The following is a 13,712-nucleotide window of genomic DNA, read 5'->3' on the forward strand; positions in this document are numbered from 1 at the left end:
CAGGTTTAACTTCGACTTCGCACACTTATCAATAATCGGTGATTATAACATAATTTAATGGTTTCTTAATAAAGCGTGTTTTTTAAACTTTATTTATTATCTGGTAACTAAAATAGATAGTATGGTCTTCTTGGTCGAGTTTATATTAATAAAGCGTAAATTTAATTTAACTAGGTATTTCTTATATAGCCAACATAAGTGAAGCTGCTAGTAAATTACTCGGTCGTATACTATATAATGTCCTGCTGCAGTGGGAACAAAAGGGATGATGATGATGAAACTATAATATGGTATTCTTTACAGCGCATTACACCGCCTGAGGGCGGTGGACTGGGGCACTGTCCGCCGTGATGGACACAACATCTTCACTAAGCTGATCCGGACTCGCAACCCGAAGGACATCGAGGGCCAGGAGCTGCCGGGGCCGGGGAAGCAGCGGCTGTCGGTATGCTTATGTTTATTTATATTATATTGATCTATGATCTATGTGTAGAGCGTCTTTTATAGTGAACAGTGAATAATGCATTCGGGTTTAAATCCCTTTCAATAGCTTGAAATATCTTCAATATTATGAACTTTAAATTGTGCGTTCGATGTATGTTCTAGCTAACTAAACTAACTATAGATTTAAATATATTTTCCAAGAACAAGGCTATCAAAATTTTACGATTTTTCTGTATTCTAATATCTACACAAAACTAGATTAACAGAAAAACAAATCTGCAAGAAAATGATACATCGATAAGTTACAAATACCTTAATTTATATATAGAAGCAATTTACCCATGATTTTATTACCGCAGTACTCCGATGTGATGGATAATAAATTCGAAGTAAAACTATTATGTCGCGAAGTTCTCATAAAGTGTATTAGCGATTAGCGACCACGTGCACCGCCAATGTACCGTAAAAATTAGGAATAGATCGTCTATATCGTCACTAGACTATCGAGCATAAATTTACATATATTTAGCTAATGTTTATTTAAAAGTAGACGTATTTATGTCAATGAAAATAACCGTAGAAATGGAAATGAAAAAAAACACGTCATCTTAATGGTTGTTTCTTTTCAACAACGCTCAGTAAAGTCCGTAGTTGAACTACGTTTATTGAGCTTGAAAAACATGAAATCGTAAAAGTTTTACAAAAAGCTCACCAAACGCTAACAGTTAAAAAAATACCAGTTACGAACAGTTAGAATATACCCGTGATCCATAAAGTTTTAAAAACCTATTCCTGACTGCTGAGTCCTCTCCAATCATAACAGATAATCTCTCCTTTCTGTCTATGAGAGTTCTGCAACATAAAATGTAAAGTAATACATATTATGTAGCATGATATCTGAGATTTCTAATCACTCCTAGTACTTATAGCAGGGCTTGTTAGCCAAGTGAAGGTTGTCTACAGCGCCTGAGCCCTGAATTCGATTAGAGGGATATTATTAGATATTATATAAGATCTATTGGGCGATTGTCCCAATCACAATGCTCGTGTAAGTGAATTTCAAGCGCTATTATCATTCTAATGCCTCCGAATTGCACTCACTGAAATTTCGTTCTAGAAATAACGGCGTATTAAGCTGTGTAATTGGGACATGGTTCACGTATTATTTATGCATGTGGCAGCACGTATGCGAAAGCTTATAGACAAATAGTGCGCGATTACCGGATTGTCCTGCTAGTATTAAGCCGTTGAATGTAGCTATCCAAACGTTGAAAGATTCGGTCCATACAAATGCGGTCGTTGCGGAAAATATACGTTTAAACACTCGAAAGGTCATTTACATAATAGTTTCTTTGTTCCTTTTGTGTAAAGCGAGCTTATATTCGTACAATTAAATGAAGATAAGGAGCTGAATTCAGTTTCTTATAATATTTAATCGATATTGAGAATGTAAAAATATTTATATAAATTACCTGTATAATATCTTGATGTCAAGACAAGATAACAAAGTTTAGTGTATGTGATAACATCCAAGCATGAAATACTTCAAATTTTATGTGCCACTTACTTTAAATTACCCCTTTCATGTCTTTAAAGTTTAATAACTTTAAAGAGTTAGCAGAAAGTAAGATGCTTTCCTTGCGCGTTCAAAGCCGCCTCTAGAACATAAACAGAACTATTCATACTATACAGGATGTTCCGTAATGAGTTAAGCGTTTGAGATATCATACCTGCGGTTGACCTTACTGAAGAAGCATGCAAATGTTGAAGATAACTAAAGTGTAAAGTAAATATCTTCTTTTTTATTGTGTATGAAAGAATATTTCGAAAGGATTGTATATTGTATGTTATTTGAATAAAATAAGATTACATCGCGATTTATTTTTGTTAATCGACTTCAGAAAAAGGGTGCAGGTTCATAAATCGATTTTATATTTTCTTTGTCTTTTTACCTTTTGACTTTTTATTTGAAAGCCGGTGCCTGCCATTTAAATTTGATTTAGTTCTCACATGAATTCAATGGCGGTTTTGCGTCTTTTTGTTAAAATAAAGAAATATTTCATATCAATTGTCACCTCTCAATCATAAAAGAACTTCCTATATAGTGAAGCATACATGTTATTTAGTTTTAATATTGTAAGTCCGCAATTCCTGGATCCTGGATAGGCACGTGCAGAAATTGTAAACCTTTTACAGCCACAGACTATACATTTTAATAGGCACATACATACTATATCCATAATACAATATGTAGATTTTTATTTCCGATACACAAACACTTTAGAGCTTTACAGCGTTAGTATTGTTCTTTCGAATGTTAAAATATGTAAATTGGTTTACATTTTCTCTACAATTGTACTGTAAAAACATTTTAACGTAGTGAATTATAAATACGGTAGCTTTTTTTGGGCATGTTTTATTCAATTACCTATCTAAGATTGTAAAAATGAAAATTATGTTTGTTTAGCTTTTGTCACTATTATTATATATAATATACAGGGTGTCCCAAGAAGTATGGATGAACTGAAGCCAGGAGGTAGAGGACCTAGAGGGCTATCCGAATCACCCCCATGTGTGTTATGCGATTTTTCGTAGTTTCGGAGTTATGACTCTTTTTTCAATTTTTCACTTATCGCCGAGTACGATGATATTTTCACTCATGGTGACGTCAACTATTGCGCTAGATGCTTGATTTTTTTTGTGTGCTAAGCTGAAAGATAGGCCAATTCAGTATGGTAACACTTACTATCGTTAGATCTTCGAATGGAATAAAAAAAAGAATTAAATGCCAAGAAAGATAAAATTACCCAGTATGTTCACAACTTCAAGGGCCCATAAAAAAAATAAAATCACATAAGAAAAGTTTTCCGTTTGGCTTTTAAAAACTTGCTCTATCTATCAGGTAGCTACCCTGAAAATTTCATTTAATTATTCAGAAGGCTTCAATCGAAAAATTGAAATCTAAATGTGGTAAGTGCAAAAATTTTATTAACATGATGATCATTAAAACCAATAAATAGGTGTTTAGTTACCAGAATTATTTTAAAATAACCCCGCTGTTGCTCAATGCAAGTGCGACATCACCGTAAAAAGTTGTCTATTAAATGTCTTTATGCCCTTTTATAATTTTAAATGGTTTCTTCTGCTACTATGAATTTCCGGGCTATTTCGTCCAAATTGTGGCATTCTCTCAAGTAGCCGAGGTCTATTTAGTATCCCCATTGAAACAAATCAATTGGGTTTAGGTCGAGGGACCGTGGAGGCCAGGTTTTAAGGCAAGCGTCACCGGCGCATGCGCAGGCTGCAACGACCAATCCATCTTTCAGGGTATCTTTACCCTTTAGCCTGGCCTGAACGGTCTCCGGACATAAACCATATTGATTTTTTTCCGTGGGGATACTACAAAGACGAGAGACTGCTACAATTTGGACGAAATAACCCGGAAATTCATAGTAGCAGAAGAAACCATTAAAAATGATAAAAGGGCATTCAGACATTTAAAAGACAACTTTTTACGGTGATGTCGCACTTGCACTGAGCAACAGCGGGGTCATTTTAAAAAATTCTGGTAATTAAACACCTATTTATTGGTTTTAATGATCATCATGTTAATAAAATTTTTGCACTTACCACATTTAGATTTCAATTTTTCGATTGATAAGCCTTCTGAATAATAAAATGAAATTTTCAGGGTAGCTACCTGATAGATAGAGCAAGTTTTTAAAAGCCAAACGGAAAACATTTTTTATGTGATTTTATTTTTTTACGGGCCCTTGAAGTGGTGAACATACCGGGAAATTTTACCTTTCTTGGCATTTCATCCTTTTTTTTATTCCATTCAAAGATCTAACGATAGTAAATATTACCATACTGAATTGGCCTATCTTTCAGCGTAGCACACAAAAAAAATCAAGCATCTTCCGCAATAATTGATGTCACCATGAGTGAAAATATCATCGTACTCGGCGATAGGTGAAAAATTGAAAAAAGAGTCATAACTCCGAAAATACGAAAAATCGCATAACACACATGGGGGTGATTTGGATAGCCCTCTAGGTCCTCTACCTCCCAGCTTCCGTTCATCACTACTTTTTGGGACACCCTGTATATAATATTATTATCTAAGAAGTCTCTTCTACATCTTAGCTTTCTTTAAAACGTGTATAAAAACTGTGTTCCTATATAAAGTCATAAAATAAACGCTTAAAAGTTAAAGTCTTGAAGTGGTGGTTTAAATACTTGTAAACTTGTTATGAACCATATCAAGGAAAAGCCTGTATAGTGAAATACTGTACTTATTTACGTAGAAAACTCTTGGTGTAAGGCGCGGGACATATACAAGCGGCGCGGCGCGCATCGGGCGCACTGCGGGCGCGCATCGGGCGCATCGGGCGCGCATCGGGCGCACTGCCGGCGTGCATCGGGTGCGCTATTGGCATTTTGTATGAAATAACTTTGGAAAGGCGGCGCAACCGTGGCACAACCGTGGCGTGCCGTCTCGACGCCTTTCCAAAATATTTTCTTTTTAAAGAACATGCAGTGGCGACATTCTTCTCTGTTTGAGACATAGTTTGAAACGTTTTCGCACCTAGGTAATTAGGAAAATACGTTTGTTTTTAAGAAAAAGCAATTAAAATATCTGATCCTATCATGGGAAAATATTTTATTAAAAACTCACAAGCAATCCTCAACTGTAGCTATATTAATCTAATGTACATAGTTTTAATTAATTATTAAACCAGAGATTTATATTTTAGTAATTTCATCTGTGTTAAATTGCGTTCACGAGTAAAATAACGTAATATGGAAAATGTCATGACTCATGAACTTAATAGCTATGCCAAGAAGCCTCCACTTATCTGTCACTCGCATCCGCATTGCCTTTACCGAAAGTGAGCTTTGGAAATGAAATATCAGAACTGAATTATTGTTCTTATTGATTAGGTTATAACAATCTTGATTTCCTTTGAATAACGGTTTGAAGTTCGTCTCCAGAATATTGATTACTTACGTTTGAAAAACATGTTTATTTATCTGACATTGACAAAACAGAGTGGGATACGTTTTTTATAGAATTCCTCGTAGGAGTTTTATTATTTTCAGATGAAATCTTATAGAGAATACAACCCACATTCGTTATAGATATTATATCAAAATGATTATTTTTTTGTAAAAGTGATTCATCGAGAAATATTATTAAATAATTACTTTATTACGTTTGGTCCATTTAAGTATACAAAAATGGTTTCTAGCTAATTTGTCAAATCTATTTTCGGCAAATTTGTGGTACTCATTAATTAATTTCTGATTTACGTAGAAAAGCACAACAAATTGAATTTACGTACATAATATCTATTTCTGGAATTCATTGCTCGTGTAAAATGTCACGAAAATAACTAAAATCGACGTCGTTTTCACACTTAAAATGATAACCCATTTATTATAATTTCCTATTAAATTTACTCCCAGCCAAACTAAATTATAATATGTGAAATGTAAATTAATTTCCTTGAATTATAAATACAGAATAAAATTTTATAGAGGTCTGTTCTTAAAAGGTTTATAATAATTCTGTAGTTTATTTGATCTTAGATATATTATAGTTAGGCATAAATCCGAAACACGCAGATGGCGTAGTGATTAATGACTTTCGCAGACAGATGGTTTAGGTTCTATTCCTACAACTAGGAAAATATTTTGGCAATTGTGTTTTTCTTACTTTTGGTATTTATTTATAATAGGTACTAATAATAATATAATATTTCTTTTTCACTAATTTTCGTAGAAGAAGGAGCTTTGTTAGCTTTGGAACGCAAATTTATTTCATGGGTATATTAATTTGTAACACGTGTGGTGATAGTGTTTCTATATATATTGTGTACTTAGGATAAATAATATGACTATTTATCAACTAATGGATATGGTTAAATATACAATGTATTTATTTCGATGAATAACATGATAAAAAACACGTTTATCTCTAGAAAGTTTACTGATTATGGACAAAGGTGGCTTTTGTTCTGTCTTCTGCAAATTCTTTTCATTCTTTAATCCATGTTGCTTCAGACTGACGTGTTCTGTTAACAGGTACAGTAACCGTGTGTATTACATATGGATATTTCCTGTATATTGTAGATATGAGTCGGAATTTCTCAAAGATAAATTATTGCATGGTATTGATTAAACATCTTAAAATGAAATAAATACATAGAAATGTTTTTCAGAATAAAATTTATTAAAGCATATTTTAAGTGACGTTGTTCGAATATAATTTTTTCTGCATAGCAATTTTCTTGGTAATAGGACGTGATAATAATATAGGCGTGGATAGGACAGGTCGAGGAATATAAATAATTCATATGAATATGTTTTTATTCTATGAATTTTTAACGCTTGACTATTGTATTTTAAACTATTAAGTATATGTATTTAATACATTTTTTGTAGGTAAATCGTATTTAAAAAATATTTTTACATTCTGAAGTACGAATAGTTATCAACGTTTTAATAACTACCCAAATGTAGGTATTATATCAGACCGGATAAAATTCTCCTCTCATTTAACTATTCACAAAGAGTAAAAGTCTTCCTTATATTTCAATAAACCCAAAATAGATCGGTACTTCATAAGATGTAACTATGTATATGTAGGCTCGTATATAGATGCGCTTCAAGGCCTGTTGAATAGTACAGTCATGTCGGTTAAATTACGCATGAAATCTGCTGGTCGGGAATCCGGGGTGAAGGTCACGCCCGTGCTAGAAACCACATTAACCGCAAGCATTCTATTGTCTAGCTATAGTCTGGATAAATATAAATGTACATTTGTGATGTTCAGATTATTTTAACGTTGTCAAAGTGTACAAACGGTTCGTTTAAAACTTTATACGTCGATAGAGGCAATTAACATTTAACACAGCCTTTTTTCAATCAGTGTGATGAAATGCTTAACAAAATAACGCGGATTTTTTTTTCTTAATATCGACATCGTTGGTATTTATAAATTTATAGCATTTTGAATATTTCATTAGTCTTTATGTATATTTCGTCGTCGTTTCAACCTGACGTCAACTGTTGGACAAAGCCGTCTGTGAACGTTTCATAGAAGCGTTGCATATTAACATCGAAGGAACTATTTCTTTGATTCAGTAGGTAGTAGTTTTATGAAAGAGAACCATCACGTTTATAAATTTATTACTTACTAAAATTATCATTTTATTGAACTTACCTAAAATACCTACATGAGGTTCTCTTTTAAATCAATGTATATACAGAATATCCGTTAATTATTTCAATTTCAAATCTATACCTATCTGTTCCATCTCGATATTCTGTTAACAACGTCATAGTGAATAAATAGTCAGTAAGAAATAATGAAATTCTTTTACTGAGATAAGATTGAGATTTTTTATATTTACTCTGTAAATATTATTCCACGGGATTTCATAAGAATTGCGGAAGGCCAGTCCATGAAAGGGTAAGCTAATTTGGAGGATTTACGCTAAAGTCCCTCCAGGCACCAGCCTTTGATCCTGTTTATAATGATTTCCTAGACTCACGTGCTTTTAACAGTTTGTAGATAATAGTATACATGCGAATCCAATTATGTGCAAATAATGATACGTAGGAATATTGATTTAAATAAACTTAATTCTTTTTAAATCCTACTTCTTTATCGGTGGATAAATTTTCCGATTCAGATTTACAAATTAATAATAGATTATCTACAATTTTTGTTTTGTTCGAACATTCCTTTTTAAAATAATGAGACAAAATTTAAAAATTGTAAAATCTTAACATCCTTTCTTGTTATAATTTGAAATGTAATTTTACCGAAGCAACCTAAAAATCATATTATTTGTAATCTTAGTTAAACATAACCAAACGACTGACAGTCATGAAAAAAAGAAAGAACCGCAAACTACAGTCGTGAGCAAAACCTATTTGTTCTTTGTTCCATTTAATAATGTAATATTATTTTTGCAATAAACAATCACTGACATAACTTACCCCGGAAAATAAATTTTTAGTCATTAGTGCGCCTAAATAAATAATAAATATTTTCTTTAGAATATGTTCATAGCAGGTATGAAAAAATATGATTATCTATACTTTTTTTATTATCAAACATTTATAAATGTGTTCCTTTACAGCACTTCGAATCTTTATCTTAATAATAGATCCCGATAAAACAGATGATTATGAACCTTCAAAGAGATCTTAAGTGTCTTATAAATTCCTTAATTAAAGCTGTTGTAAGATATAATTATCGGTATAGCTCTAGATTAGGGGAATGGAAGATCCGTAACAAGAGTGTATTGGATTAATACTTGCTAACACAGTAAAACTCTATATGTTTGCTTTGATGCAACAAATCTAAGCAATATTAAGAACTTGGTTCAAAGGGTTAATTCAAATTATGAGTTGGCTACACATAAAGCGCTCGACTGTATCCAGCAATACGAGAATGTTCGCTATTTGTTTGTTAAATTCAAATCAATTATATTCATATCGATGTAATTGAAAGCACGCATATCATTAATTTAAACGCGTATTTGTATGAAAATTCCAACGTAAATAGAATTTTGCGTTCGAGGATGATGCACCATAGCGTAGCTGACCTAATTCGTGCCGAAGCATGCTTCAACTAGCACTGCGAGAGATATGAACTAAGACGCAAATGGTTTACATTTAATTTACTATGCATTTCTAGTGATAAATATAAAAGTCCACTGGAAGTGCGACAGTCACGTCGCGCATCGGAACTCAAACAGTTACGCTGGAGGTATTAGCGATGGCAAATTTAAATTGAGCTCTTGTTTCGCAGAGATGCCTCACTACCATGGACTTGACTTCGCTGGGGGTCGGCTCGTGCGTTGGAACGGGGATGTACTTAGTGGCCGGGATGGTTGTGCAGAAGTTTGCGGGCCCGGGAGCAGCTTTGAGTTTCATCATAGCAGCGGTGGCGAGCATCTTTTCTGGTAAATGTCATTGTTTGTATTATAAACTATTAACGGAAAATTGAATGGCAGTTTTCTGTGTAGTTTTAAGTTTTTAAATATTTTGATGTTTTTCGTTCACCATAAGAGTTAATAAAATATATAGGGACATAAATTACTAGTTCATTAGTTAATCCAAACTTTTGTAATTAAACGTCTACTTGATATTAACCTGTACCTGTCAGAGAACATTATAAAGATTTTCATTTGCCGGTCATTTAATTTGACGACGCGACTATAACAAATTATGCAGTACAGGCAATATTACTGTGGTAAAGGTTTATATTTCCATCAATAAAGTAGGTACTTATGAATTAAAATTAGTATAAATAATTGTAATTCGAGAATTTACTCATATAATATAACAGTTACTACAAAGAATTACTTTAGCAAAGAGAAATTGATATAACAATATCGGGACTTTCAAAGCAAAACAAAAGGCGGTGTCAAGATGTCTTCACGTAAATAAGAGTAATTCTGACTACGTCTTGCTAAAACGTACTTAAAAAACAATGGAGGCATTGAGTCAGAAATACCGACACGTTTCTTTTTGTTCCGTTTTCAATTACTAAGAATCATTAAGTAATTTCGTTGGAGTTAAGAGCTGGATAGTAGCTCAAGGTTACATGAATTGTTTTAAAAAATATTGGAAAAGTATTGATTTCCTGAAAAAACTAGATGAATATAAATTGATACTTTATTAACTTGCGGCTATTTTCCATCATTTTGAGAAGGAAGGCAAAAAATTAAAATGGAAATAATAGACATCAATATCAGATAACAAAGAATCCTATTTCCAGACGTTATTTTACAGTAAGCCACGCTACGTTTAAATAATAAAAAATTCGGAGAAATTCTTAATAGAAGTGACAATTATAGCACAGATTATAGGCACTGACGTTTGACAATTCGAACGATGTGATTTGTCGTACCTACTTATTTCTGTTTCGGGGTTCTCTTTACATTGGGCGGATTTGGTCGAGTAGAGTCAGTCACGATAGTTTAGACTTTAGAGGGCCTAAATGTATATGATTGGCCGTCATTATAGATTTTTATTCATAATCACCATAATTGCGCCAAACATCATCATTTGTTGAGCCAACGCTGCGCATTATGAAGAGGGCCCGTTATGGTTTAGTGCACAATAAAGAATTTCGATTTGATTTGATGACCATAAAGAAGGGCATCTTCTTTATGGTCATCAAATCAAATCATCATTATCTGTTGTATTTTCTAAGGAACTAGTGAATAGCCAAAGAATATTGTGAGCACCCACGTATTGACGTATGATTAGAACTAATATCAAACATCCTATTTTTGAATACAAACTGAGTGATTGATTTTGGTTTTCTGATTTTTACGTCTTCTTTAAATTAAGATTCCTCATAAATTTTACCAGAGTTTTCCTGTGGCTGGTAGCCTGTATTATTTTTAACTTGCTATAAATAACTTAGTCTCAAATATCAGAACGGATCTTAAGATTAAATCGTTTAAAACCAGGAAATTTTTAATTTAAAAAATTGAAACATTTTATGAGCTTATCTGAAACGTTTATTACATCTTTGCTTTGACTCTTCATTTTATTTCTTTGAATTCTATCTCAATATTTCGCAGACAGAGTAGTACAAATTTGTTTCTGGGTGCGTACTTTCTGAATATTGCAGGTTGCCTATAGTTCTTTCGTTCGTACTTTTTGAAGTGAAACTTCTTTATCGGGGGTGGACAAAAATTTTGTGAGACATTTTTTGCGTTACGCCGCGCGCGTTACATTTTTTGCGTTACGCCGCGCGCGTTACATTTTTGCGTTACGCCGTACTCGTGACTATATACATGTTATATTAAAGTGATCAGCAAAATCAAAGGGTTTGTTTTAATTCTAATTCCAGTGAATTTCTAAAAAAAGTAAATAAGTAATTATATCTATTTTTCTAATACTTAGGTGTAATAATGGTATTTATTTTTCTAAGTTATTTATGATTAACCTCACTTTTTGATTGTATTTTTCAATACACTAACACGTGGGTGGAATTATGGTATCAATTTTTTCTAATACTTGAATGTTGATTGTGGTATTTATTTTTCTAAAATTGTATTTAAAGTTAACCTCAGTTTTTGATTGAATTTTTTAAAACACCAACACGTGGGCGTGATCATGTTATTTATTTTTCAAGTTATTTAAGCTTAACCTCTGTCTTAATATGTATATATTATGTACTATGTGCGTCATTATTTTCTGACTGTTTCGAGATTTGGTGCAAAATAAAACAGTGTGTAAATAAAATTAAACAATTGAGTAAAAGTATAATTTCATAGATAACACGTTGAGAAGTTCCCTGTATAAATATATAATATACATATCTTGTATAAATACATACATAATATGCCTATAGATCTTTACTCAATTGTTTTATTTTATTGATTTTTTACAAATTTTATTTACACACTATTTTATTTTGCACCAAATTTCGAAACAGTCAGAAATTAATGACGCACATATTATTATATATACATACTTACGTTTTAATATAGAATATTTTTTTTATTTTACAACCTTTACAACTTGATCATTAGGAATTTATTACCTCTATTGTTCGAACAAAAATAAGTTACCGACTTTAAGAACGTGCCGACAATGTAAGTACACTATTGTTTCTTAGAAAACATTTTAGGAGTATACGATAATAAATCTATGACTCACGTAAACACGTGTTTGCTTGATTGGTGTCAGGTGTTCAATTATAATTTTATGAATTCAAAATTTATAAGAATAAACCTCAAACTCTCTGTCCAATCAAAATCCGCCTAAGTCGAAATCCTTTATAAGCTGAAAACGGCAGTGGCCGGCGTAAATATTCAAATAGGTAGCGAGGAGCGAAGCGACGAGCATCTTAGGTTAACTTTTGAACTACCTACCGCACGAGCCGAGCGAGCGAAGCGAGCGAGTTGCAGCAGCGGCCGGTGTAAATATTTAAATAGGTAGCGAGGAGCGAAGCGACGAGCATCTTAGGTTAACTTTTGAACTACCGCACGAGCCGAGCGAGCGAAGCGAGCGAGTTGCAGCAGCGGCCGGTGTAAATATTTAAATAGGTAGCGAGGAGCGAAGCGACGAGCATCTTAGGTTAACTTTTGAACTACCGCACGAGCCAAGCGAGCGAAGCGAGCGAGTCGCGGCAGTGGCCGGCGTAAATATTCAAATAGGTAGCGAGGAGCGAAGCGACGAGCATCTTAGGTTAACTTTTGAACTACCGCACGAGCCGAGCGAGCGAAGCGAGCGAGTTGCAGCAGCAGCCGGTGTAAATATGTAAATTGGTAGCGAGGAGCGAAGCGACGAGCATCTTAGGTTAACTTTTGAACTACCGCACGAGCCGAGCGAGCGAAGCGAGCGAGTTGCAGCAGCGGCCGGTGTAAATATTTAAGTAGGTAGCGACGAGCGTGTGACTAACGTATTTCTTTAATATTGTATATAGTAAATTATTTTTTGAAAAATAAGGACATAAAGAAGTTTCACTTCTTACGTGTGTACTCTAGTACACGCACACATTTTTTTAATTTTAAAATACATCGTTTAAATATGCTGCTTCAAAGAAAAATAATAATACAATCAATTTCCACATGTCAAAGGAATCCATACTAATATTATAAATGCGAAAGTAACTCTGTCTGTCTGTCTGTTACTCAATCACGCCTTAACTACTGAACCAATTTGCATAAAATTTTATATAGAGATATTTTGATATCCGAGAAAGGACATAGGCTACTTTTTATCCCGGGAAATAGGATAGGTTTTATCCCGTAAATCCCACGGGAACGGGAACTATGCGGGTTTTTCTTTGACTGCGCGGGCGAAGCTGCGGGTGGAAAGCTAGTACAATATAAATAGGAAAATATTCCGATTTGGCAAATATTCCGCTGTTGTCGTCAACATTCAGAACAATATTGAAATTGAATATTTATTATTTCTTTGTCCAATATTTAATCATGTTTTCTATTTTCATGTTCGGTAAAACATGCGACACAAAGTAGGTGATAAAAGCCATTTATATCGTTGTCGGATAAAAAAATGCAACTGAAAAATATATTTTCATACCGGTGACGTATGACATATCATGTAGAGCGACCACAAGAGCGACTAACGATCATGTCATATCAATAAAACCACATATTGCCGCTTTTAATTCTGGATATTTTCGATCATTTCTTAATGAATGCTTGTTTCTCTAGCGCTAGCAATAATCTTGTTTTGAAGTTTCAATTCGCTTGAATATTGGC

At 33.4% G+C, this 13,712-nt stretch overlaps 1 protein-coding gene and 1 long non-coding RNA gene across 2 annotated transcripts in view; both read left to right on the top strand.

The window, feature by feature from the left end:
• Window positions 1–13,712, top strand: part of LOC149491334 (uncharacterized) — a 423,150-nt gene that overhangs the window by 13,420 nt on the left and 396,018 nt on the right. The window lies entirely within an intron of this gene.
• The window catches only part of LOC149491335 (solute carrier family 7 member 14), a 52,833-nt gene that overhangs the window by 193 nt on the left and 38,928 nt on the right, over window positions 1–13,712 (top strand). The window contains exons 2-3 of the mRNA XM_089700251.1: window positions 304–445; window positions 9,272–9,425. Of these exons, the coding sequence (XP_089556377.1) occupies window positions 304–445; window positions 9,272–9,425 (296 nt within the window). The remainder of the gene's footprint in view (window positions 1–303; window positions 446–9,271; window positions 9,426–13,712) is intronic.

The sequence above is a fragment of the Colias philodice genome, chromosome 1 (assembly GCF_061535455.1).
Source record: "Colias philodice isolate Cphi_HAF_F1 chromosome 1, ilColPhil1 Martin Lab GWU primary, whole genome shotgun sequence".
NCBI classification, from domain to species: Eukaryota; Metazoa; Arthropoda; class Insecta; order Lepidoptera; family Pieridae; genus Colias; species Colias philodice.